This window comes from Mobula birostris, chromosome 9, assembly GCF_030028105.1.
Source record: "Mobula birostris isolate sMobBir1 chromosome 9, sMobBir1.hap1, whole genome shotgun sequence".
Taxonomy (NCBI): domain Eukaryota; kingdom Metazoa; phylum Chordata; class Chondrichthyes; order Myliobatiformes; family Myliobatidae; genus Mobula; species Mobula birostris.
Window position 1 is genome coordinate 113,845,522 of NC_092378.1, and position 26,530 is coordinate 113,872,051.

Here is a 26,530-nt window from a genome sequence, read left to right on the forward strand (position 1 = left end):
ACAAAATAACTGCAAATAAAAAGTGCTACAGCACACAAATATAAAAGTACTGAGACAGTACAACATGGATGCAATACTGCTTAACATCTTCCTCTTGTGTGTTACCAAGCTTCTCCACAATGAGATTGAAGACAGCAGCCGTGTGGCAGTGGACGTCGGATTAGATGGCAACCTCTTTGACATCAAGAGGCTCCACACAACCACCAAACTCTGCAGAGAGCGGGTCCTGGAGCTGCAGTATGCAGATGAAACATAGAAACATAGAAACATAGAAAATAGGTGCAGGAGTAGGCCATTCGGCCCTTCGAGCCTGCACCGCCATTTATTATGATCATGGCTGATCATCCAACTCAGAACACCGCCCCAGCCTTCCCTCCATACCCCCTGACCCCCGTAGCCACAAGGGCCATATCTAACTCCCTCTTAAATATAGCCAATGAACTGGCCTCAACTGTTTCCTGTGGCAGAGAATTCCACAGATTCACCACTCTCTGTGTGAAGAAGGTTTTCCTAATCTCGGTCCTAAAAGGCTTCCCCTCTATCCTCAAACTGTGACCCCTCGTTCTGGACTTCCCCAACATCGGGAACAATCTTCCTACATCTAGCCTGTCCAATCCCTTTAGGATCTTATACGTTTCAATCAGATCCCCCCTCAATCTTCTAAATTCCAACGAGTACAAGCCCAGTTCATCCATTCTTTCTTCATATGAAAGTCCTGCCATCCCAGGAATCAATCTGGTGAACCTTCTCTGTACTCCCTCTATGGCAAGGATGTCTTTTCTCAGATTAGGGGACCAAAACTGCACACAATACTCCAGGTGCGGTCTCACCAAGGCCTTGTACAACTGCAGTAGTACCTCCCTGCTCCTGTACTCAAATCCTCTCGCTATAAATGCCAGCATACCATTCGCCTTTTTCACCGCCTGCTGTACCTGCATGCCCACTTTCAATGACTGGTGTATAATGACACCCAGGTCACGTTGCACCTCCCCTTTTCCTAATCGGCCACCATTCAGATAATAATCTGTTTTCCTATTTTTGCCACCAAAGTGGATAACTTCACATTTATCCACATTAAATTGCATCTGCCATGAATTTGCCCACTCACCCAACCTATCCAAGTCACCCTGCATCCTCTTAGCATCCTCCTCACAGCTAACACTGCCACCCAGCTTCGTGTCATCTGCAAACTTGGAGATGCTGCATTTAATTCCCTCATCCAAGTCATTAATATATATTGTAAACAACTGGGGTCCCAGCACTGAGCCTTGCGGTACCCCACTAGTCACCGCCTGCCATTCTGAAAAGGTCCCGTTTATTCCCACTCTTTGCTTCCTGTCTGCTAACCAACTCTCCACCCACACCAATACCTTACCCCCAATACCGTGTGCTTTAAGTTTGCACACTAATCTCCTGTGTGGGACCTTGTCAAAAGCCTTCTGAAAATTCAAATATACCATATCCACTGGTTCTCCCCTATCCACTCTACTAGTTACATCCTCAAAAAATTCTATGAGATTCGTCAGACATGATCTTCCTTTCACAAATCCATGCTGACTTTGTCCGATCATTTCACCACTTTCCAAATGTGCTGTTATCACATCCTTGATAACTGACTCCAGCAGTTTCCTCACCACCGACGCTAGGCTAACCAGTCTATAATTCCCCGGTTTCTCTCTCCCTCCTTTTTTAAAAAGTGGAGTTACATTAGCCACCCTCCAATCCTCAGGAACTGTGCTCTTGTGGCCCATGCTCCGGAGGATCTTCAAACTGCCCTTGCTGTGGCGGTGAGAGCGTACAGCAGGATGGGGCTGACTGTCAATACCATCAAGACAGAAGTGGTTTGCCAATGGAGTACCAGTGTCCCACCCTCTCTACCTGCCTTCACTGTTGGTGATGAAAAGCTGTCAGTAGTGCCATCTTTCAAATATCTGGGGAGCATTCTCCCTGAGGATAGCGGCATTGACAACAATATCCAGAGCTGCATTAAACAGACATCAGCTGCCTTTGGGAGACTTCGGCATAGAGCCTTTCAGAACAGGAGCCTTCGTCCCTCCACAAAGGTCACGGTATATCAAGCGGTCTGTGTCACCACCCTCCTTTATAGCTGTGAAGCTTGGGTAACTTATAGCCGTCACATCCTTGGAGCACTTCCACATAAGCTGCCTCCAGCGCATCCTGGGAATTACCTGGCTCATTACCTGGCGTGAGCGGGTGCCTCACACTGAAATACTTGTAAAGACCAACTGCAGAAGTATTGAGGCCATGATCACCCAGGGTCAGCTGCAGTGGCTGGGGCACATGATAAGGATGCCCCCATGTCGGTTACACCGCAGAGTGTTATACGGCCAGCTACATGGTCGACGCTCAGCTGGAGGGCCGAAGAAGTGCTATAAGGATCAGAAGAAGAATACTTTAAGAAAGTGCAAGACCAGACCTGAGGACTTGGAGGAGATTGCTGCTGACCGTACCACTTGGTAACAGCTGTGTAGGGACGGGGTTCATATTCTGGAGATGGAAAGAACAACCAGAAGACAGCAGAAGAAAGCCAGGAGAAATGCAGCCATGGTTGTCACCACTACCACATATACATGTTCCACCTGTAATAGAGCTTGTGGGTCCAGGATAGGACTGTATAGTCATCAAAGATCTCACCGTTAAAGGAGTACACGTTGTCATTGGATTTCAATGGGCAACCGAAGAGAAAGAAAAGACTGCTTAGTGCTGTGATGAGAGGTTCAGCAGTGTCACAGACTCAGGGAAGAAGCTCTTCCTGTGCCCGCTGGTGTGGGAGCGGAGGCTCCAGTAGCGCCTACCAGATGGGAGGAGAGTAAAAAGTCCATGGTTAGGGTGAGGTGCATCCCTGATAATGCTTTTCACCCTGCCCAGGCAGCGTTTATGGTAGATGTTCTCAATGGTGGGCAATTGGGTGCCGATAATAAGCTGGGCAGTTTTCACCCCACACTGGAGTGCTTTGCGGTCCGATATGGGACAATTGCCATACCACACTGAGATGCAGTTGGTGAGTATGCTCTCAATGGTACAGTGGTAAAAGTCCGTCAGTATCCTGGGACAGAGGTGAGCTTTCCTGATGCTCTGCGGGAAATAAAGGCACTGTTGCATCTTTTTGACCAGGATGGACTAATTCAGAGACCAGGTGAGATCCTCGGAAATGTGGACAACAAGTAATTTGAAGTATGTGGTTACATGTCCCTGAATAGGTTATATGGACCTTTTTTTCCTGGAAAAGAGGATTGAGCTCAAATGCCTTTAACATTTGGGCAAACTATCGATGGAGTCCATTACATGTACATCCCTCTAACAGGTTTAAATTGTCATGCATGCCTCAGGTTAGGGTGAGGGGCAGAAGTGAACGATATGGTGGGATGGAGCAGTTGTGAGATTGAGAAACCTGATGAATAGACTTCCCAAATTTCAGCCTTTTTTAACTGCCAGACTCCTTTAAGGGTCCTAATTGACAGGTGGAACCCTTCAGAGCCAGGTATGCAGACTGTGGAAGTCGGGAAGCTGCCTTGAGTGTTGGTAGGGTAAGGATGAGGTTCATGAGGGTCAGAGTTCCTGATTGCGCGGGGAAGATAATCCCAGCTGAAGTGGTTGTAAAATGGTCCTCATCGAAGTTGGGAGGAGGGGGGAAATAAATAATGGTTTTGGGGGGAAATGTTTCTGCTTCTTCTGGCTATGAAGCAATAAACCTTTCAAAGTCAGCCTTTCTCACTTCCTTTCAGCTGCTGGCTTTCCGTGAGTGTGAAAAATACAACCGTCTGTTATTGAATGTCAAATGGTGTGAAATGCAAGCAGGGAGAATCTCCATTCAATCTGCATAAGCGGTCTGCTTCCTGTGAGTGGTAGGGCTGGCATTCCACCTCCATTATTACTGGAATCGGAGTGCTTCATAGATGTTCAATCTCTCTGTCTGTAGGACGTTTAGCATGTGGCCTTATTACTTGAGATAGTTCTAGAGGTGTTGGTGTAGTTGGAGTTAAAGTGAAGATAAACTGAAAAAAGGGATCGAATAGGATGTGTACTGACAGAGTTCTGAAAGGAAAGGCAGGAGAGTCTCAAATGGAGCACTTGTGCCAACATGCTCTGGTTAGTCTGAATACCCCATTTTAATGCATAGAAAAAAAACATAGAAACATAGAAAATAGGTGGAGTAGGCCATTCGGCCCTTCGAGCCTGCACCACCATTCAGTATGATCATGGCTGATCATCTAACTCAGAACCCTGTACCTGCTTTCTCTCCATGTTCTAAGTAACTCTTCACACTCTTGTTTGCTATGATCGATTATCATTGCATCATTCCTCTATGTGGAATAGCAGAATTTAATCAGGATCATATTTATTGTTGCTGACTTACATGAAATCTAAGTCAAATGTGTTGTCTTGCAGCAGCAGAACAGTGCAAAGGCATAACATTACAATATAGCAGAAATATAAATAAATAGTATAAAAAAAGGAATAACTAAGTAGTGACTTCATCGGTTCAGGGAACTGCTATCTTTAGTCAAATTATTCAAAGCTTCTTATGAAATTTATATCTCTAGTGCGACATTTGCTTTAAATGCCATTATAACTCATTGAGAGCTGCTGTAGAAATTTGAGATAGGTCTTTTTCATATTTGAAAATACTGCCAATGTGAACTATTGTTGATACAAATAATGTTATGCTCATTTAAGGATAGGGTGCACAAAAATGCAAAATTCCCTAAACCGTTATAATTAGTGGTCAATAAGCATCTGACAGTGAGCCACCTGAAACATATACACCGCAGGGTAGCGACATATTTTCATTTTATTTAAAAAATACTACATGCATACCTGTCCTCATCTTTCTTTACACCAATACAAAGAGAATTCTTAAAAAATATCTACTAACATTAATCAGTATTACTGCACTTAATACTTACCTCACGTAAAGGCAACACATTTCTTTGTACAAATACAGAGAAGTATGTAACATGCACGAATAAAGGAGGGAAGGTTTCCCAAATGCAAATTGTTTACAACTTCACTTTTCTATCACTGTGGCAAAAAAAACTATGCAATAAATTACTATAAATAGTTATGTGAATATTTCTGGGGGATAGACAACCATTTAAAAATATTTTCCTTATGCCAACTCTTTTGCATATCTGTTTTCCACATAGTCATTTTGAAATATTTATGCAGTTGTTCAGAGTGAGTGTAAATTCTGCCACCAGATGTCAGTGTATCAGGACTGAAGCACAGCAAATGACAGCAAGTTTGTCAGGGCTGTCAGTCTGGCAAACTCCCGTTACCAAAATTTCTGCTGTTCTTTGATGTACAAATATCTGCAGGAGAACAGATCTTTTATTTTTCAGGGAATATTCTGGTGGGGCGAGTGGGTCTTGAGGGAGAAAGCTGTGTTTGATTAACAGCTTATAGCCAACCAGCAACCCATGCATCCTGGGGAGAGGAAACTCCATGAGAATCCAATTAACTACTTGAATTTTGCCTTTGATCGAAGCACATCCAGCACAAACGGAGAGCCAAAACTTATGGGAGATGGAAATATGGTAAAAAAGTAAAAGCTAGAAAGGCACAATAGGCGAGGCAATATCGATGTGGGGATAAACTAAGAAACAGAATTAACATTAAGGACAATACAATATTCATTTTGACATGCTGACTCAGCTTTTCGCTCCATGGATGCCACCTGAACCATTGGGCATTTTCAGCATTTTCTGATTTAATACACATAAGAAAAACATGGGATCCAGTTGGGAGAGAGTTCCCTACATCATTGCCCTCCTCGGTCATTAGGAGCTGAGTTTTAAGCATTCTCGTGGATCTCCCTCCATTCAAGATACCCAGCTACCTTAGGTTCTATTTTGTAGTTTACGAACCATTACTGAAGAAATATTAACAGATGGGAATTTTAAGCATTGAATAGGCAACTGACCTGGTGAATTCTAGCCCTTCCAAGAATGCCAGTAGCATTCTGGAAAGTTGAGCCATCCCTAATGAAGCAACTGGACTCAAAGCATGTGAGGGAATGAAGGAGGGTGGGGTTCTGCTCCGAGTCTGGTTTTAATAGCTGGTGTGAGAGGAAGTCTGGGCAGGGGGGTCTTACATTTTCCTTTTCCTAACTATCTTGGCCCTCAAAAGAAAATTTAACACTTTGTTTAGAAGCTGTTTTTGATAATATGACTTGCACAGGGTTCATTTTATAGTTCTGTGAGGCTCCCTTTTGGTTTTTGGAAGGATTTCACAAAGCTGAAAGGTTAGGCACATTAAAGTAATATTTCAGAAAATAGCTTGAATAATTAAAATCCCACCACCAGTAAATGGACATAGGAAATTAAAGTATGCCCACTGTGTGAGGAACGGGTTGAGTACAGCTGTATTCTGTGTAAATTGTGTAAATAAAAACTCCTCTGAAAACTATAAACTTGGCAGAAATTCATTAAAACAATCAAATTTATAGATTTTAGGTAAGAATTCTTTAATGGCATTCATGTTTAATTTGGGTCTACACAAACCAAAGGAGTTTATGAGGTGTCCAGGGAGGGGGAGCTCTTCTGGTGAAAGGGCTTGTCGCGTCCATTCCAGAGTAGCTTGCTCTTTTGTCCCCACCAGATACTTGGCTTTTATCTGCGGCTCCAAGTAGCTGTTTGCACATGACAGCGTCCACACCCCAGTGCACCGCTTTAACAGGTGCGCTAAACTGCGTGAGGGCAGCCAGCGGTGGGATAGGGACTTCCTAATATGCGAAGTCAGTTCTGGTGGACAGGGTGGATGAGATCTACAATGAGTGAGATCTAATGGGTGGGAAGGTGGTTCTGCAACGCTTCATGGAGAGTGGAGGGCACGATGAGGCGCAGAAGAAGCCATGGTCAGCCACTACAACCAAGAAAGATCCCAGTTGTGATCGTACCACTGGACCTGGGCCTCCAATGTTGAGAGAGTGGAGCTGCCCCAGTGCAAACTCTCCCACACATGTTTCCCGTCACTGCTGGACACGATAGACAACCACCACCACATAAACCAAAACAATAAAATACCGACTATCAGCACTGTTTTCAAAGGATAGCTAAAATCATGCACAAGTAGAAATTTATGTTGCCCGGTAGTAGTAAACAGGCAGTATTGGATCAGCCAGACATTTCATGTTGTTTCTGAACTGTTTTCCCACTGCAGTCAATAGAACTCAGTATCACGATGAGTATATTAAACAGCTGACTGATTTATGCCTGTTTTATGTCAATATCCAACAAATAAGTAAAGAATGAAGTACCGGGGATTCTTGACTGTCTTCCAATATTCTTTCTGAGAGAATAGGTGTGAGTGCTGGGAAAAGAAATAGATTCAATCTCATGGCTATCTTCTCCATGGTTGAATCTTCATGAAGATATTTTAGAAATATTTACAGCGAAAGTCCTCAAGAACAACCATGGTGCAGTAAGTGATAATTCAATATTTGATCTGAATGTCGAGAATTGAAGAACCAGTCACACATACTGAGCTATGCATCAATTGGACATCAATTCAAAAAGGAATTCTTCAATCAAATTTGGTCCTCCATTTGCATTTTTCAAGCATTCAGGGGAGCAGGAAAAGAACATGAAATATCACCTTTATCTAAATATCACTCTAGTTGTTAGTGTCCGTCAAGGACGTTTGTCTTGTGATTTCTGGTGGAGATTGCTTGGAGTGGCCTGGTTCATCAAGGCCCGAGTGCATGATGGGAATATAGATGTCATCCATGTTTGGCATCACAAAAACTTTCTGTAATTACAAAGACAGGCAATTAAAATTGCAGAAGCCAAAACTTCAATACACTACCATGTAGTACAATAGTTAAAGTTCCGTATCTCTAAATAAAACAAAATATTTCATAAGTGAAGACCTTAGGTTCAGTCCTTTATCTTCTGTAAAAATGTGTCAGTCAAGAGTCCTTCAGGATGCCTTGAAAATCAGCTATGAAAATGTATTTGTTTGGGTTGAGCGATTTAAATCTGTAGTATTGCTACACTTTGAATCAAGCTAACATTTTGATTATTTCTCCAAAAGTCGCGTATGCTATTTTTTTCTTGTAAAGTTGTCAGTGTGCATGATACACTGACTTACGCTTACTGTCCTTTGTTGCCTCTTGTTCACATCTACAATTAGTTTTGACAATTGAGGTTTAAGATGTGGATCGTTCAATATGTTGTGAATCTTGTAGCCAGCAAATAGTTGATGGTACATATGGTCTGGTATAAAAGCTTCCTCCCACGTCTAGTCCACGAAGAAAACTTCAGCTATGACTTTAGAAACATAAGGTATGCAACAGGCCCTTCAGTCCATGAGTCCATGCCATCAAGCACCCATAAAAACTAATCCAATGCTAATTCAATTTTATCCTTCCCACATTCCCATCAATCCCTCCCAGGTTCTGCCACTCACTTGCACAGCTGGGACAACTTACAGTGGTTAATGAACTAACCAAATCTATTCTAGATGTTTATTGAAAATTGGCCTACAAGAATCATGATCTTAATCCTACTTCCAATGTAGGCAAACATTGGCTTGAGAAGCATTAATTCCTCCAGGAAATAGTGATGGAGCTATAATTATGCTCTCTCGTGAAAACTGAAAATTAGGAATGTGTTCTACTCTATAGAGTGAAAATAGAGTGAACTAGTTTGTAACAAGTTTACCAATAGTAGGAATAAGAATATCTCACAATTCATTTCAAACTCCGTTTGTCCATGTTCCAAAGAATGGGTGGCTTCATGGGTATATCTACTGGAGCTGAACACTTTGGGCGGAAAAGTGGATAAAGGAATATGGGAAAGGCGTGTGAATATGTGATTAAGTCTATCAGCTCACTTGGAGGATAAGCATTGAAATTGGTTGGACCAAATGATTAAATTCCTTTATGTAATGTTAACCTCATTTGTTCTGAACATTTTACAATTTCTTATAAATCAATATACAGGAACTTGTAATATTATTACCAAAGGAACATAGCTAAACATTTTGGAGAGTGCCATGTTTTAAAGCTGGGAGTGGTGAAGAAGGTGTTTGGACATAGATACCTTAAAATTAAATAGTCCTTTCTCTCTTTCGAACATTAAAACAACGTGTCCAATTCACCTCTGCATATTAGGACTATGATTTTAGTTTGTGATCCTAGTACATCAGTGAAGGCATGTGTAGATTTGGCAATGCGTTCACATCAAGGAAATAGTGTAGATTCTGATTCTTCTTGCTCGAATTTCAAAGTAAATTTATTAGCAGAGTATGTGTATATTACCATGCAGTACTCATTTTGGTGCAGACATTTACAGGAAAAAAGAAATACAATAGCAATTTACTAAAAACTGAATATAAACAAAAACTGACAAATAAGTAATGTGCTAAAGAAGACAAACAGTACAAATAAAAATCATACTAAGAACATAAGATGTAAAGAGTCCTTAAAAGTGAGTCCATAAGTCATAGAACTAATTCTGAGTAGTGGCGAGTGAAGTTATCCATGCTGGTTCAGGAGCCTGATGGTTGTAGGATAACAACCATTCCTGAACCTCCTGGTGTGGACCCTAAAGGTTCTGTGTTTTCTATCTGATGGCAGCAGTGCAAAGAGCGTGTGCCATGCACTTCAATAACCTCAAGCAAGTAGCTGTGCCCTAGGGCAATTGATAGGCAGAGAGGTGGGAGAGAGGAAGGAACCTGCCTCTGTTCTACAGAGCATAGTATGGAGATTAGTATGGATAAGCTACTATATGCCAGGTAGCCTAGGAGACCCTGAAGGGCCATAGTCAGGAGAGGCTGTCCATCAGTAGTGAAACAAAATTACCACGACTTACAACATATGTCAAGGTAAGAACTCCCAACACTTTAATTTGCTCCTGAAATGTCCAGCTTCGGCGCAAACAGCTAAACAGCCCACAACTCTCACCCCCTTGCCCTCATGCAACAACACTCATGTAGACAGACAGACAGACACACACACACAGACATGCAGACACTATACAGATGAAGATAGGCAGCAGTGTCGTTGGTACTTCCTCCATGGTTCTGAGTATACTATACATCTCACTGTCTCAGTAAAGAGCCAGCATAATCAAAGACCCCCAGCACCCCGGGCATTCTCTCATCTAGCTTCTTCCATTGGGCAGAAGCCTGAAAGCCCGTACTACCAGGCTCAAGGACAGCTTCTACCCCACTGTTATGACAATTAAACAGTTCGGTAGCACAATAAGTTGGGCTCATGACCTCACCATCTACCTTGTTATGATCTTGTACTGTATTGTTTATCTTCACTGTACTTCTTTTGTCACCGATACACCTAATTCTGCGTTGTTAATGTTTTACTTGCTCTACCTCAATGGTCTGGTCTGTATGAAGAGTATGTAAGAGAAACATTTTACTGTATCTTGGTATATGTGACATCAATAAACCAATTCATTTCCAATTCTGAAAAAAAGTCCTGTCTTTGACTTTTCACTTTACATTATTCAGTGCTTCAGGCTGATATTAACAGAAAGTAGTGGGCTTTTCCTGGACTCCGCCCAACCAGGTCAGAGAGGAGGGTTCTTCTGCTCAAGGGCACTCAAGCAACCCAGGTTCAGGCCAGTAGAATGCTTTGTAGCAGACATTTGGCAGGAATGGCCTTGTAAATAGTGCTGTTACAGAGCAGGCTATGCAAATCTCTCTGGGTTTGTGGCTGCCATACTTTAGAATGATGCAACCTAACTTCCATCAGTAATGATCCAAAACTTTGTTACGTAAGGAGTGACATCATAGACAGAAGTCTAGGACTTTGCCAGTCAAATCAGGTGACCCTGCCCTTTACATGAAATGAGATACACCTTCCATAACCATAAAGCTATCAGTGTCATAGTCCGGTCTGTGAAGTCCATATTCCGGTTCATGGTCCAGTCCATCGACCCTTGCTCCAGGTTTTCTTTTCTACTCTGTTTCTGTTCTTGTTGAGCTCTAATTGAGGCAGCTGATGCTTGTTGGGGCTGGCTGCATAAATACCTTCAGAGAGCAGGGCGTGGCTGCTGGATTGTTCTTGTCCCTACTCCTTGGATCCCTTCCTTTGCCTTCTGTTTCCTCGCCTGAAGCCCTGCCTTGTCTTGCCGGTAAATCTTGCCTTGCCTGAAGTTCTTGTCTTACCTTGCTTTGCCAGTAGCCTTGTCTTGTCTTGCTGTCTGGTCCTGGAGCCACCCTGTACCTGGATGCTTTCCTGTCCCTTGCTTCCGCCCAGGCAAGTCAGGCCATCTTGCTGTTACCTGGGGTTGGTTCTGTCACTTCCTGTCCCTTGCCTCTGTCGGGTGGTGATCCACACCCTGCCCAGGAGGAGCCCAGCCTCGCCTCGCCTCAAGTCTCCTGCCTCCAGCCTCAAGCTTCAAGCCTGTTGATTTCTGCCTCGTCCTGCCTGCCTGCCAAGCCTCATCCTTGCCTAGTTCTTGGGCCCAAGCCAGAGGCAAGACCCAGGTACTGGGTCCTTGTCCAGTCTGTGGCTCGGAGTCCAAGCTGGGCTCCGAACTCCCTTGTTCAGTCCTGTTCCAGGTTCCTGGTTTTCCTGTCCATATCCTTGCCATCACCCTGTATCCTAGTCCTGTCCCTAGTACTTCAGTGTCTGTGTCTTGCACTTGGGTCCGTTCCCAGCCACCGCCCTTATGACAATCAGAGATGCCAACACACAGCACCAGTCCAAAATCGAGTCTCAGACCAGCTACCAGTTGTGACAGGGCTTATGTATGACAACAGGCTACAAAGTGAAGTCAGACAGCAGCACTGACAACAGTACATCCTTTTCCAATGAGCTCAATGCATTCTATGCATGTTTTGCATGTTTAAAAAACAATCAATAAGCTAACCAATAAGATCTGAGACCTGGGCGAAAGGACTTCCTTCCACAACTGGATCCTCAATGTCCTCAGTTGCAGTCCGCAGTCAATTCAAGTTGGCAGTAACATCTCTTTCAGAGTCACCTTCAAAACAGATGCGCCACAAGGCTGTGTGCTTAGTCCCCTGCTCTACTCACTTTATGCTTATGACTGTGAGGCTAAGTACAACAATGCTGACAGACTGCAGTCAATAAGGACAGGCAGCAACACCTCCACTATGATTATCCTAAACACTGGAGCTCAACAAGGTTGCATTGTCTACCCCCTGCTCTGCTCCCTGTCTACTCCTGACTGCGTGGCCAGGTTCTGCTCTATCTCCATCTACTAATTTGCAGATGATACCACTGAAGTGGGACAAATAATGATGAGTCAGAGTACAGGAAGGAGGTAAAGAGCTTAGTAACATGGTGTCATGACAACAACCTTTCCCACAATGCCAGCCAAACAAAAGAGTTGGTTGTTGACTTCAGAAGTGCACTTGCTCTTATCTACATCAACGGTGTTGAGTTTGAGAGGGCTGAGAAGTTCCTTGGAATGAACATCAACCAATGGCCTATTCTGGTTCAACCACGTAGACGCCATAGCCAAGAAACCTCAGAAATGCCTATTCTTCCTCAGGAGGCTAAAGAAATTTGGCATGTCCACATCGACTCTTACCAATATTTATCAATGCACCATAGAAAGTAACGGCTTGTTATGCAGATGCTCTGTCCATGACTGCAGGAAACTGCAGAGCTAAGCACATCACAGAAACTATTCTCCTCTTTATGGACTCTGTCTATACTTCTTGCTGCTACAGTAGTGTAGCCAACATAAACAAAGATCCCACACATCCCAGATCATCTCTCTTCTCCCCTTTTCCATTAGGCAGAAGATACAAAAGTCTGAAAGCTCATAACACCAAGGTCAGGGACAGTTTCTACCCCACTGTTGTAAGATTATAAAATAGTTCCCTGGTATGAAAAGTTTGACTCCTGACCTCACAATTTACCTCGTTATGATCTTGAACTTTATTGCTTACCTTCACTGCACTTCTCTATACTTTATTCTGCATTGCTATTGTATTATCTTGTTCTATCTCAATGCACTGTGTATTGATATGATCTGTATGAAAACTATGCAAGAAAAGCTTTTCACTGTAACTTGGTATGTGTGACAGTAATAAATCAGTTGCAATCCCAGTTTCAACCTCTGCGACCTGCTGCTAAGGATTGTACTGGTATGAACTGGGTTATCCAGTTCATGAGGAGGAGGAGGACCTTCTTCTCCACCCTACTTGGACTTAGAGCCTAACAAACCCTCACTGTTTTCTGTCATTATGTGATGGGCAGAAGGTCTCTCGAATTATTGTAATAACTGTGTGACTTTAGATGTCACTTAAGATCTCAGACAGATAACATTCAGGTATCTGTTACAAGAAAATAATGTCCTACCTGGAATTCATGTTGCAATTTTTTCTCAATCCATTCTGTCACATGCGTGAAAGTTACTTCCCGTTCACCTAGCTTGGGTCGCACCTTAAATTCCAGTCTAGGTGGTGTCCGGAAACTGTACCTAATTAACAGAAACACAGAGCATTCATTTCCTACTTTCACGCTCTGTTTCTCAATGATTTAGGGTCCCACTGTATTGTTTCTATAAGACCAGTGATTTTCAAAAGCAAAAGACTATCAATGTTGAAAATCAGAAATATAATAGTAACTGTGGGGAAAACCATGCAGGCCAGGCAATAGCTGTGATGAGGGGAATAAATTAGTAAATGTCTCAGGTTAATGACCCTTCATAACAATTGGGAAATTTAGAGATACAACCTTTTTTAAAGTTGCAGGGAAAGTGAGGAGGAGAGGTGAGAACAACAAGAAAGCCTTATATAAAGTTCCCAAAGAATACTTTGCATCTGTCCTCACAGAAATTGGTACAATATAAGCATTGGCAAAATTGAGGAGAAATGTAAATTATTGTAAATCGTAAAAGTAGAGAAGAAGGTATTGAAGGGTCAGGCATTTTTGAAAATATATACATGATCGGTCTGGATTAAAGGCGTTAAAAGATTGTAAGGTCCTACCATAATCCTCCTACTGTCTTTGGCTAAAGGCACGGTGACAAAGGATTGGAAACTTGCTGGTGTGGTTCTATTGTTTGTTTGTTTATTTATTAAGATACAGAGTGGAATAGGCCTTTCTGGCCCTTTGAATCATGTCACTCAGCAATCCCACGATTTAATCCTAGCCTAATCACCGGACAATTTACAATGCCCAACTAATCTACCAATTTGTATGTTTTTGGACTGTGGGAGGAAACCGGAGCACCCGGAGGAAACCCACGGGGTCATGGGGAGGATGTACAAAGGAATAAAGGAGTAAGTGTAGGCTAATTGGTCTGACATCAGTGGTGGGGAAATTATTGAAAAAAATTGTTGTGATGACATATATCTGTGCTTGCGCAGCATAGGGTAATCAAAGGTCTTGGATTTGATAAGTGAAGGTCTTATCTGACTAATATATTTCTTTTTTTTTAACATAAACCACATTTGAAGTCAAAAGAGTGATGGCAGTTTGCTTAATAAAATAAAAGCCAATGAATCCAGGGGGCGAGCTAAATTGGATTAAAGTCTGGCTCAATGGCAGCAAGCAAAGGGTAATTGCTGACGTTAGCTTCAAAGAACGAAAGGCAATGCCCTGGGGTTATGCAGAGCTCAGTCCTTAGTCCTTTGAAAAACATGATACATATTTGAAATGTGCCAACGATATTCAAATTGTTAGTTTGTTTGATAGTGAGGCTGAAAGATCTGGGTTACAAGAAGATATTCATGGATCAATAAGGTGGGTTCAAAAATGGTATTCATTCAGAGGATGTGAGAGGCAATGCATTTGACAACAGCAAGGCAAAGTGGTGGTGTACTAAGACGTGCACAGGAACCAAGGGACCTTACAGAGTGTGTCTACAAATCCCCGAAGACAGAACTACAGGTAGATTGGGTGGTTAAGCAGGTTTATAGGATATTTGACTTTACTGATCGAGGCATATATTGCAAGGGCATGCTACAACTGCATGAAACATTTAAAAGAGTAAAAAATGAATAGATAAGAGTGACATAGAACAAGCTGTAACATTTACAACTAAAGGTAAATCAGACAGCTACTTCAAAAATCAGCTCCATTTTCATGTTTCAGTGCAGCCGATATCAATTTTAATATAATCTTTATTGCTAAGGTAATTTTCAAAGTTTTTGTTTTGTTATTAAACCTTTTGTTTGGGGATTAGAAAACATAACTAGGTGACTCTCTCCAAATGCCTTTATCATTGAAGAACTGCTATTTATAGCAATGTGCCACCCAAACCTGGTGTTTAAATCCCCAAAGTTATAGGATGCCAGAAGAAGTTCTATATAACCTCTCGACATTTTCCAGTTAGGGAAGAAAGAAGAATGTGAACAAAATTCTGGTTTACTATTAAATATTCCCCCAACAATGTTCTTGTTAGGAAATTGAAGGAGATGCTTCTAATGATATGATATTTAATCTAAGAGTTAACAGCAACACAGAAAGTATAACATCTAATTGGAAGCATTGCATATTAGTATTTAGGCTAAATTAGTTTACTTATTGTGTTGGTAAAATGACTAAGTTTTGAGAAATAAGAATTATACAAATACAGTAAATATGATCCAGATTTAATTGTACTGTATCCGATCTTGTCTAGGTTGAGTTCAGAATGAGATTATTTTATAATTTTATATTCTGTTTTGGTTCCAGTCTCTCAGAGCAGGAAGCAAATCCTGTAGGTTATTTTTGATTAATTGAGAAGAAAAGTAAAACAAAACTTTATCATAATTTGGACCAACAAAATCGAAATGAAAATGATTTCCCTCATTCTTTGGCTTTCCGGTTTCACTGTTCCTCTACATACTGCATGTTGGAACCTTGAAAGGATTCTGTGAAGGCTGTTCTTGGCTAAAGCCGTTGATCATGTTAAGAATTGTGAACTGTTTGGAATCTAAATAAAAAAATATTGGCTTGCACAAGTTGTTTTTTTAATATTGAGTTTGTTTTATGCCACTGTCAAATCCTTATTGTTTAATTTTATTTCCTGTTATAGTTTTCACAAATTCAGGATATAAGATTCTCAAGTTGACATTTCTTTCAATTTTCAAGATGAATCTCTCCCATTTTAATAAACAGCATTAATTTTTCTAACTAATATTCTGATTTCTTCATTTGTTAGAAGTTTACCTATTGACACAAAACCTATGGATTGCTGAAGAAGATGGATTTTTACCCTAGTAAATATGTTGCATTTAATTTTTATTACAGGCACTTGTGACAGGTTTCCTGCCATGGCCTGTAGGTGGCTTAAAGCACATTGGGATGTGCATCTCTCACTCAGCAGGAAGGTGCCATTTACAGAACAGTCTAATGCACCATATGGGTGATTGGAATACATCTTACACCTTCAAATGAGGGCAAGCTTTGATGTTCAATATGATGCTTTTGAGGTCTTCCTCCAGTTTTGCTGCTCTTGCCACACACTTTGTGAAGACTTTACTTCATGTTGACCATTTGTCTAAGGGTCAGTTGTTTCTGTGCTCAAGAAGGATGTGCTTTGCATTTGAGGTGATTCTAAATTGATATGCAGCAATGGAATTTCAAATGCAGTTTAATGTTTCTCACATGTCTAGTACAGCATTGCTTTGTACAGAATCAGAATCTCAATAGTAAACCTCACTATGTTTGCTTATTTCGAGATACAGCATGGTATCAGGCTCTTTTGTCCTTGCTACCAATTACATCCATATGATCAAATTAACCTACTAACCCAGGGTTACTCACGCTTGGCTCCAGATAATGGCTAAGGCTAAATTGCTAAGGCTACTGGGGAGAGTTTAAACTAGAATCGCTGGGAGGTGAGAACCGAACTGAAGAGACAGAGGAAGGGGCGGTTGGCTCACAAATCGAGAAAGCTTGTAGACAGTGTGAGAGGGAGGATAGGCAGGTGATAGAGAAGGGATACTCTCAGACCGATGGATTGAGATGTGTCTATTTTAATGCAAGGAGTATCATGAGCAAAGCGGTTGAACTTAGAGTGTGGATCAGTACTTGGAGCTATGATGCTGTGGCTATTACAGAGACTTGGATGGCTCGGGGGACGAATGGCTACTGAGAGTGCCAGGCTTTAGATGTTTCAGAAAGGACAGGGAGGGAGGCAAAAGAGGTGGGGGTGTGACACTGGTGATCAGAGATAGTGTCACGGCAGCAGAAAAGGAGGAAGTCATGGAGGGATTGTCTACTGAGTCTCTGTGGGTGGAAGGTAGGAACAGGAAGGGGTCAATAACCCTACTGGGTGTTTTTTATAGACCACCCAATAGTAACAGGGACATGGAGGAGCAGATAGGGAGACAGATTCTGGAAAGATGCAATAATAACAGGGTTGTGGTGGGAGATTTTAATTTCCCAAATATTGATTGGCATCTCCCTAGGGTAAGGGGGTTTAGATGGGGTGGAGTTTGTTAGGTGTGTTCAGGAAGGTTTCCTGACATAATATGTAGATAAGCCTACAAGAGCAAAGGCTGTACTTGATCTGGTATTGGGAAATGAACCTAGTCAGGTGTCAGGTCTCACAGTGGGAGAGCAATTTGGAGATAGCGATCACAATTCTTTCTCCTTTACCATAGCATTTGAAAGGGATAGGAACAGACAAGTTAGGGAAGGGTTTAATTGGAGTAAGGGGAAATATGAAGCTATCAGGCAGGAAGCATAAATTGGGAACACACATTCTCAGGGAAATGTACAGAAGAAATGTGGCAAACGTTCAGGGGATATTTGTGTGGAGTTCTGCATAGGTACGTTCCAATGAGACAGGGAAAAGATGGTAGGATACAGAAACCATGGCGTACAAAGGCTGTTGAAAATCTGTCAAGAAGAAAAGCTTACGAAAGGTTCAAAAAACTAGCCAATGATGGAGATCTAGAAAATTATAAGGCTAGCAGGAAGGAGCTTAACAATGAAATTAGGAGAGCCAGAAGGGGCCATGAGAAGGCCTTGATGAGCAGAATTAAATAAAACCCCCAAGGCAACCTACAAGTATGTGAAGAGCAAGAGGATAAGATGTGAGAGAATAGGACCAATCAAGTGTGACAGTGGAAAAGTGTGTATGGAACCAGAAGAGATAGCAGAGGTACTTAATGAGTACTTCGCTTCAGTATTCACTACGGAAAAGGATCTTGGCGATTGTTAAGGATGACTTATAGTGGACTGAAAAGCTTGAGCATATAGATATTAAGAAAGAGGATGTGCTGGAGCTTTTGGAAAGCATCAAGTTGGATAAGTCACCGAGACTGGATGAGATATACCCCAGGCTACTGTAGAAGGTGAGGGAGGAGATTGCTGAGCCTCTAGCAATGATCTTTGCATCATCAATGGGAGATGTTCCGGAGGATTGGATGTTGCAGATGTTATTCAAGAAAGAGAGTAGAGATAGCCCAGGAAATTATAGACCTGTGAGTCTTACTTCAGTGGTTGGTAAGTTGATGGAGTAGTTCCTGAGAGGCAGGATTTATGAACATTTGGAGAGGCATAATATAATTAGGAATAGTCAGCATGGCTTTGTGTAAGACAGGTCGTGCCTTACGTGGACTTACGTAAGTGGCCCCTTCGTTAAGTGGAGGGATGGTTTAGTAAATTTGCTGATGACACAAAGGTTGGAGGTGTTGTGGATAGTGTAGAGGGCTGTCAGAGGTTACAGTGGGACATTGACAGGATGCAAAACTGGGCTGAAAAGTGGCAGGTGGAGTTCAACCCAGATAAGTGTGAGGTGGTTCATTTTGGTAGGTCAAATATGATGGCAGAATAGAGTATTAATGGTAAGACTCTTGGCAGTGTGGAGGATCAGAGGGATCTTGGGGTTCGTGTCCATAGGACACTCAAAGCTGCTATGCAGGTTGACTCTGTGGTTAAGAAGGCATATGGTGTATTGGCCTTCATCAACCGTGGGATTGAGTTCAAGAGCCAAGAGGTAATGTTACAGCCGTCCAGGACCTGGTCAGACCCCACTTGCAGTACTATGCTCAGTTCTGGTCAGCTCACTACAGGGAGGACGTGGAAACCATAGAAAGGGTGCAGAGGAGATTTACAAGGATGTTACCTGGATTGGGCAGCATGCCTTATGAGAATAGGTTGAGTGAACTCAGCCTTTTCTCCTTGGAGTGACAGAGGATGAGAGGTGACCTGATAGAGGTGTATAAGATGATGAGAGGCACTGATCGTGTGGATAGTCAGACGCTTTTTCCTAGGGCTGAAATGGCTAACACAAGAGGGCACAGTTTTAAGGTGCTTGGAAGTAGGTACAGAGGGGATGTCAGGGGTAAGTTTTTTTATGCAGAGTGGTGAGTGCATGGAATGGGCTGCTGGCAACTATGGTGGAGACGGATACAATAGGGTCTTTTAAGAGGCTCCTGGATAGGTACATGAAGCTTAGAAGAATAGAGGGCTAAGGGTATCCCTAGGTAATTTCTAAAGTAAGTACATGTTTGGCACAGCATTGTGGGCCAAGGGGCCTGTATTGTGCTGTAGGCTTTCTATGTTTCTATATTTCTATAATGCTGCACTGCAGTGTTGACCGTATTGCAGCCATTTGTTGTAATAGCTTTATCTTTGCTAGACGTGCAGCAGGAGGTGTAATAAAACCCTGAACCCATTTAGCTAGTTTTGACTAGACAATCCAAGCATTACATTCATGTACATCTTAAGGCTTCTAAGCCTTGGCGCAACCAAAACTGAGCATGAGCTCCTAAGATTTAAATAAACACAGACTGCCCGAGAGGATAATGTGTATGTTACATACTGAGCAAACAAGCTCTACTTGCTTAGGTTTCCAAGGTTTGCTTCGGATACTCAGAAACACAGTAATGGCTTCTGCACTCATTCATTTACAAACATAATTAAAGCTATGAATAAGTGGTGCATGACAAACTGGGTGATTATGATATTAATATTGAAGTCAGCGGTACAGAACAAGTCAGGAATAAAAATGATAATAAAAAAAGTTCCAACTAAAACAAGCAAATATGGTCTGTATTCAGCCTGCGGCTAAGTTCATGTTAAAGGGAGAAATATCACCCGAGATGGTCACTTATATTAAATGTCAATCACTCTTCACGAATGTCAAATACGAAATCTAGAACTTTACTGTCAATTTACAAATTCTAATCATGGGGACACACAACAGAGAAACTTGCTTTGAGAATGCTGTTTTTAGTATTGATATTTTTTGAGTATTGATAAGTTGTAAACACAATATTTTATTTTCACTCAGTAGTTGCTGAATGGTGGAATGTTTGCACAATCGGGAGTTCTTTTGCTTATCTTTGCTATTGGTGAAAATGAGTTATAATACCCTATCTTTAATATAAAAATAATAAATTTTACTTGTATAATAAAGAAAGGAAACTGAGATGAGTGTCCTTTGAGCTGGTTTGAAAAAAAAAATCCGAAAGGACAGAACTAATTCTCCAACATTTTAAGTTAAGATCTAATTACCAGTAAGATGATGGGAATTGAGAGTATGCTTAGTTGTATACAAGTATAGGATTTTGAGGAGAGTAGGCAACGCACACAGGAAGAACTAACTTCTACGTGCGGCTCGTCAATTTCATCAACACTGCCCCTAACCTCCACCCTACCCTTATATTCACTTGGTCCATTTCTGACACCTCCCTCCCATTTCTCGATATCTCTGTTTCTATCTCTGAAGATAAATTTTCAACCAACATCTTTTATAAACCTACCGATTCCCAAGGTTATATTGACTATACCTCTTCCCACCCTATCTCCTGTAAAAATGCTATTCCCTTTTCTCAGTTCTTTTGTCTCCACACTTTCCATTCCAGGACATCAGAGATGTCCTCCTTCTTCAAAGAATGGGGTTTCCCTTCCTCTACCATTGATGCTGCCCTCAACTGCATCACCTCCATTTCCCGAACATTCGTGCTCACTCCATCTGCTGCCTTAACAGCGAAGGGGTCCCCCTTTGTCCTTACCTACCACCCCATAAGCCTCTGTATCCAACACATCATCCACTGCTGTCATCTCCAAAGGACCCTACCACCAAACATATCTTTACCTTCTCCTCCCTCCATGGTTTCTGCAGGGATCGCTCCCTCTGGGATTCTCTTGTCCGATCGTCCCCCCCACTAATAATCCTCCCAGCACTCATGTCTACAAGCAGTCTAAATGCTACACTCACTCACTCACCTCCTCCCTCACCTCCATTCAGGCCTTAAACAGTCCTCCCAGATGAGTCAACACTTCATCTGCGAATGTTCTGGGGTTGGTTATTTGTCCAGTGCTCCCAATGCTGCTTCCTCTACATTGGTGAGGCCCATCGTAAATTGGGGGACCGTTTTATCGAGTACCTCAGTTCCACCTGCCAAAAGCGGAATATCCTGGTGTTCAAACACTTTAATTCTGATTCCAATTCCTGTTCTGATATGTTGGTCCATGGCCTCCTCTTGTGCCAAGATAAGACCACCCTCAGGGTGGAGCAGCAACACCTTATATTCCATTTGGGTAGCCTCCAATCTGATGGCATGATTATTGATTTCTCATTCCGGTATAAAAAAATCCCTCCACCTCCCCTCTTCTTCTATTTCCCACTCTGGCCTCTTATTGCTTCTCACCTGCCTATCACCTCTCCCTGGTTCCCCTCCTCCTTTCCTTTCTCCTATGGTTCACTCTCTTCTATCAGATTCCTTCCTCACCAGGCCTTTATCTTTCCCAGCAGAATCTTCCTGCTAGTACTGCTTCCTGTGCTATACCTGAAACAAGAAAGACGCTTAGCTTTACAAATCATTTCTGTTTTATTTTTGGTCCCTGAATGATTCGTGAGCTCTCTGAACGATTTGTGAGCTGTTTCTTCCACTGATTCCTCCCCATTTGGCTTCACCTATCACCTTCCAGCTAGCCTCCTTTCCCTCCCCCCTCCTTTTTGTTCTGACATCTTCCCTCTACTTTTTCCAGCCCTGAAGAAGGGTCTCAACCTGAAATGTCGCCAGTTCACTCATTTCCATAGATACTGAGCTCCTTCAGCATTTTGTGTGTTTAAGTTAATTGCCAGAACGATAGAATGGAAATGAGAAATAATTCCACTGAAGTATAGTGGGAACCTGGATATTACTACTTGAAAAAGTGGTTGAGGGAAGAACTCTCATCAGATTCAAAAAATGTTCAGAAATGCATTTGATGTGCTATAAACTATTGACATGGATAGATGTCCAGCTAACCAACAGGAAACTAAAAGGTGGCATAAATGGACCCAGTTCTAGTTTGCGAGAAATAATGAATGATTTGCTTCAGAAACTGTTGCTGAGGTCTTAAGTTTGTTTCCAATTTGTGTTAATGACGATGATGCCACCAAAGATATGGTTTCTAAGTTTGCTGATGATGCTGACATAGGTAGGAAGGCAAGTCGTGAAAAGGACTTCTGAAACTACAATAGAAAGTAGATTGAGTGACTAAGCAAAGACCTGACATAATGTGGGAAAATGTGTAATTGTAAATTTTGGCAAGGAAAATTTAAATCAGCATATTATGTTAATGGCGAGAGATTGCCAAGCTCTGAGATACTGAGGGATCTGCATGTCCTAATGCAGGATTTATTAAAGAATCAAATGCATGTACAAGAAGCAATTCCAAAAGCTAACAGTGTCATTGCTCATTGGTAGGGGAATAGATTAAGAGTAAAACTCATAATCTCACACATGTAGGACTTCGGAGTGATGGACTTTCTTCTTTATTGGATATTCTCATTAATTCTCCAACATTCTAGCAAGCATATCTGGCTATTAACATGTGTTATTGTAGCTGTTTTCCTGTTCGTTTTCAGGCAACAGTGTGAAACATACCATATTCGATCAGTAGGAGGAGGTGGAATATTGACAGCCAGCATTCCTGTCAGTTCTTGAACCTCCACAGTCAGAATCAGTGGAGTGTTTGACACTTCCTCTATTTTCTTCTTGATGAACTCATTCTCCGTGGCTTTTTGGAAGTACTTTGATTTGGCAATCTTGTCCACAAATTTGAGAATCTTCCGGCTAGTACTGCTTCCTGTGCTACACCTGAAACAACAAAGAAGCTTAGCTTTACAAATAATTTCTGTTTTATTTTGATCCCTGAATGATTCATGAGTTGTTCCTTCCACTGATCCTTCCCCGCAATCCAATAATCCTCTTGTCTTTCTTTGGGCCATATGGTTTGCTCTGTGTGAGGCTCCTTCCGAGCAAAAAGAGAACAGCTTTAGGGATTGAAAACAAGATGCTGTCTGGCTGCCATTCACTGTTGATTGGGAACCACTATGTTGAGCAATTGTTTCTTATCATCAAGCTAATGCAATCTGCCTGCAGTGGTCAATATAATAGCTTTGTTATTCTAACTAACACGGTAGAGGAAATGGCTGGTCTACATTTGCGTCAGACTTCATATTAGTGAAAACTGGGATAGACTGAATATAGTATTGCTGAGTGTCTATGCGGACAAGAGATTCAAAAGGGTCAGGTTCCTGCTACTTACAGTCACAAGAGTATCTTATTGCTTACACTAAAGAGTAAATGCTTATATTTTGTATTTTAAAGTATATATTTCTGACCGAGTAACCTTGCAACAATAATTTCCTTTCGGATAAATAAAGTTTTACCTTATCTTATTATTTTGAATATATTCTCAGAAACAATATTTACAGTTAAAAATCTCTACATTTATTCCTTATTTTTAAGGATTCACAGCAAGAGTTGCATATTTACCATTAATCTGCTGCTGATCAGATTAATGATGGCATACTATGGTATAAATGTCCCCAAATAATGATAACATGTGAACATAGTATAAAGAGGGTCCTGCTTCTGATAGCCTTCATACAGACCCAGGCTCGATAAAATTCAAAACTAAACTATTCCAGCTTTTTGATGTTATAATTGATGCATTATTTGAAAGGAGTTTCATGATAAAGAAAACTTACCCCTCCACACCAGATGGGCCTAATTTGTCAACAGTGGTTCCTTGCAGTTCTGCTGTAGATACCTCCTCTTCATCTGAAGAACCAGCACTCGAAGATTCTTCATCGCTGTCTGTCAGTACCAAGCTCCGGGGCTTTGATCTTCACGAAGAAAGAAGTAAATGTTACTGGAAAACGTTAGCAAAAAGACAAAGACGGCACCAAAAAGAAATGGAGTCTTCAGCACAATATTTATTAGTATCTGTCACACTCAGTATTTTCTCTGTTTCCCACTTGAAGTATCTATCATCAAATAAACTCAATTTGAAAGAATGAGTTCTGACTGTGTGAGATGTCCTCATTAACTGGCTGCCCAGAGCTTTCTGCTGCCTACATATGTTCAGCATATCTTAACTCATTTCTCCTGTATTGATAGTTCAGCAAGCTGAGCTTCTAGAGATCACAGAGGAATACTGAGGAAGAGTAGGAAGGTTTGAGATCTGAGAATGTGTCTATTCATCAAAGCTGCTTTGGAGGACCAATACAGAAAAGAAAACGAACAGTCTCTTTCTGTGCTCTGTAATTTTTCATTTAAATTTTCACTGTGAAGGACCAGCCTTAGGCTGTCCAGTCCTTTTTAAACTGATTAAAAAGTGGGACAAAGATGGAAACGGAAATGGAAACGAAGTAACATGAAAGGTGGGCAAAAATCACTCTGAGGCTGATGCTAAAACATTATTTAGGTTCCTTTCAGATAAGCTTAATTGCTTTATGAGCACAATGGTAATAAGACCTGAAGACAAAGGAGCAGAATTAGGAAGCATGGCCCATCGTGAATGCTCCACCATTCCATCATGGCTGTTTAATTTTCCTTCTCAACCCCATTCTCCTGCCTTCCCTCTGTACCTTTGACACCCTGACTAAACAAGAACCTATCAAGCTCCACTTTAGATATACTCAATAACTTTGCCTCCACAGCCATCTGTGGTAAAGAATTCCAAGGATTCACCACCCTTTGGCCAAAGAAATTCCTTCTCCTCTCTGTTCTAAATCTACGTCCCTCTATTCTGAGGCTGTGGACTCACCCACTACAGGAAACATCCTCTCCACATCTAGGCCTTCAACAGGTTTCAATGAGATTCCCCCTCATTCTTCTAAACTCTAGCAAGTACCGGCCCAGAGCAATCAAATGCTCCTCTTTTGTTAACCTTTTCATTCCCGAATAATTTAGAAAATAGCCTATACCTTTATTTCTTCTTCCTAAGTGCATGATCATACACTTCGCTATGCTATATTCTATCTGCCACTTCTTTGACCATTCTTCTAATCTGTCCAAGTCCTTCTGCAGACTCCTTGCTTCCTCAACACTTCCTGCCCCTCCACCTACCTTTGAATCATCTGTTAACTTGGCCACAATGACATCAATTCCATCATCCAAATCATTGACAAATAACTTGAAAAGATGTGTGGTCCTAATACCAATTTCTTCAGAACATCATTAGTCACCGACGGCAAACAGAATAGGCCCACGTCTTTCCAACTCTTTGTCTTCTGCCCGACAGCCAGTCTTCTACCCATGCTAGTATCTTTCCTGTAATATCATGGGCTCTTAAGCTGTCTCATGTGCAGCACCTTGTCAAAGGTCTTCTGATAATCCAAGTAAACAACACCAACTGACTCTCCTTTGTATTTCCTGCCTGTTACTTCCTCAAACAATTCCAACAGATTTTTTTCTGGCAAGAATTCCCTTCAAGGAAACAATGCTGACTTTGACCTACTTTATCGTGTGCCTCCAAGTACCCCAAAACTTCATCCTTAATAATGGACTCCAAGCATTCCAGAATCTAGCAATTCTTGAAAGATCATTACTAATGCTTCCACAATCTCTTCAGCTACCTCTTTCCATGAAAACTGATGCAAAATACTTCATACGTTTGTCTGCCACTTCTCTGCTTGCCCCATTACTACTTCTCCAGCATACTTTCCAGTGGTCCAATATCCACTCTCTTTTACTCTTTATATATCTGGAAAAAAACATTTGGTATCCTCTTTTATATTCTTGGCTAGCTTACCCTCATATTTCATCTTTTCTCTCATCATGGTTTTTTAAGTTGTCTTTTGTTGGTCTTTAAAAGCTTCCCAATCCTCTAAATTCCCACTAATTTTTGCTATATTATATGCTTTCTCTTTTGTTTTTATTCTGTCTTTGACTTCCTTTGTCAGCCACGGTTGCATCATCCTCCCTTTAGAATGCTTCCTCTTTGGGATGTATATATCCTGTGCCTTCCAAATTGCTCCTAGAAACTCCAGCCATCGCTGCTCTGCTATCATCCCTGCTAGAGTCCCCTTCCAATCAACCTTGGCTAACTCCTCTCTCATGCCTCTGTAATTCCCTTTACTCTACTGTAATACTGATACATCTGACTTTATCTTCTCCCTCTCAAAATGCAGGGTGAATTCTATCGTATTATGATCACTGCCTCCCATGAGTTCTTTTACCTTAGCCCTCTAATCAAATCTGGTTCATTACACAACACCCAACTCATTACACAACTCATAGGCATTCTACAAATTTCCTCTCTTGAGATCCAACCTGATTTTCCCAGTCTACCTGCATATTGAAATCCCTCATGACTATCATAACTTTTACCTTATTACAT

General features: G+C 41.6%; 1 protein-coding gene across 1 annotated transcript in view; it reads right to left on the minus strand.

Moving 5' to 3' along the window:
• Positions 1-7,635: 7,635 nt before the first annotated feature.
• tex2l (testis expressed 2, like) overlaps positions 7,636-26,530 on the minus strand; it is a 72,625-nt gene continuing 53,730 nt past the window's right edge. Inside the window, exons 9-12 of the mRNA XM_072267306.1 lie at positions 23,895-24,032; positions 22,786-22,992; positions 13,322-13,442; positions 7,636-7,770 (exon numbers count right to left, since the gene is read on the minus strand). Coding sequence (XP_072123407.1) covers positions 7,636-7,770; positions 13,322-13,442; positions 22,786-22,992; positions 23,895-24,032 — 601 coding nt within the window. The remainder of the gene's footprint in view (positions 7,771-13,321; positions 13,443-22,785; positions 22,993-23,894; positions 24,033-26,530) is intronic.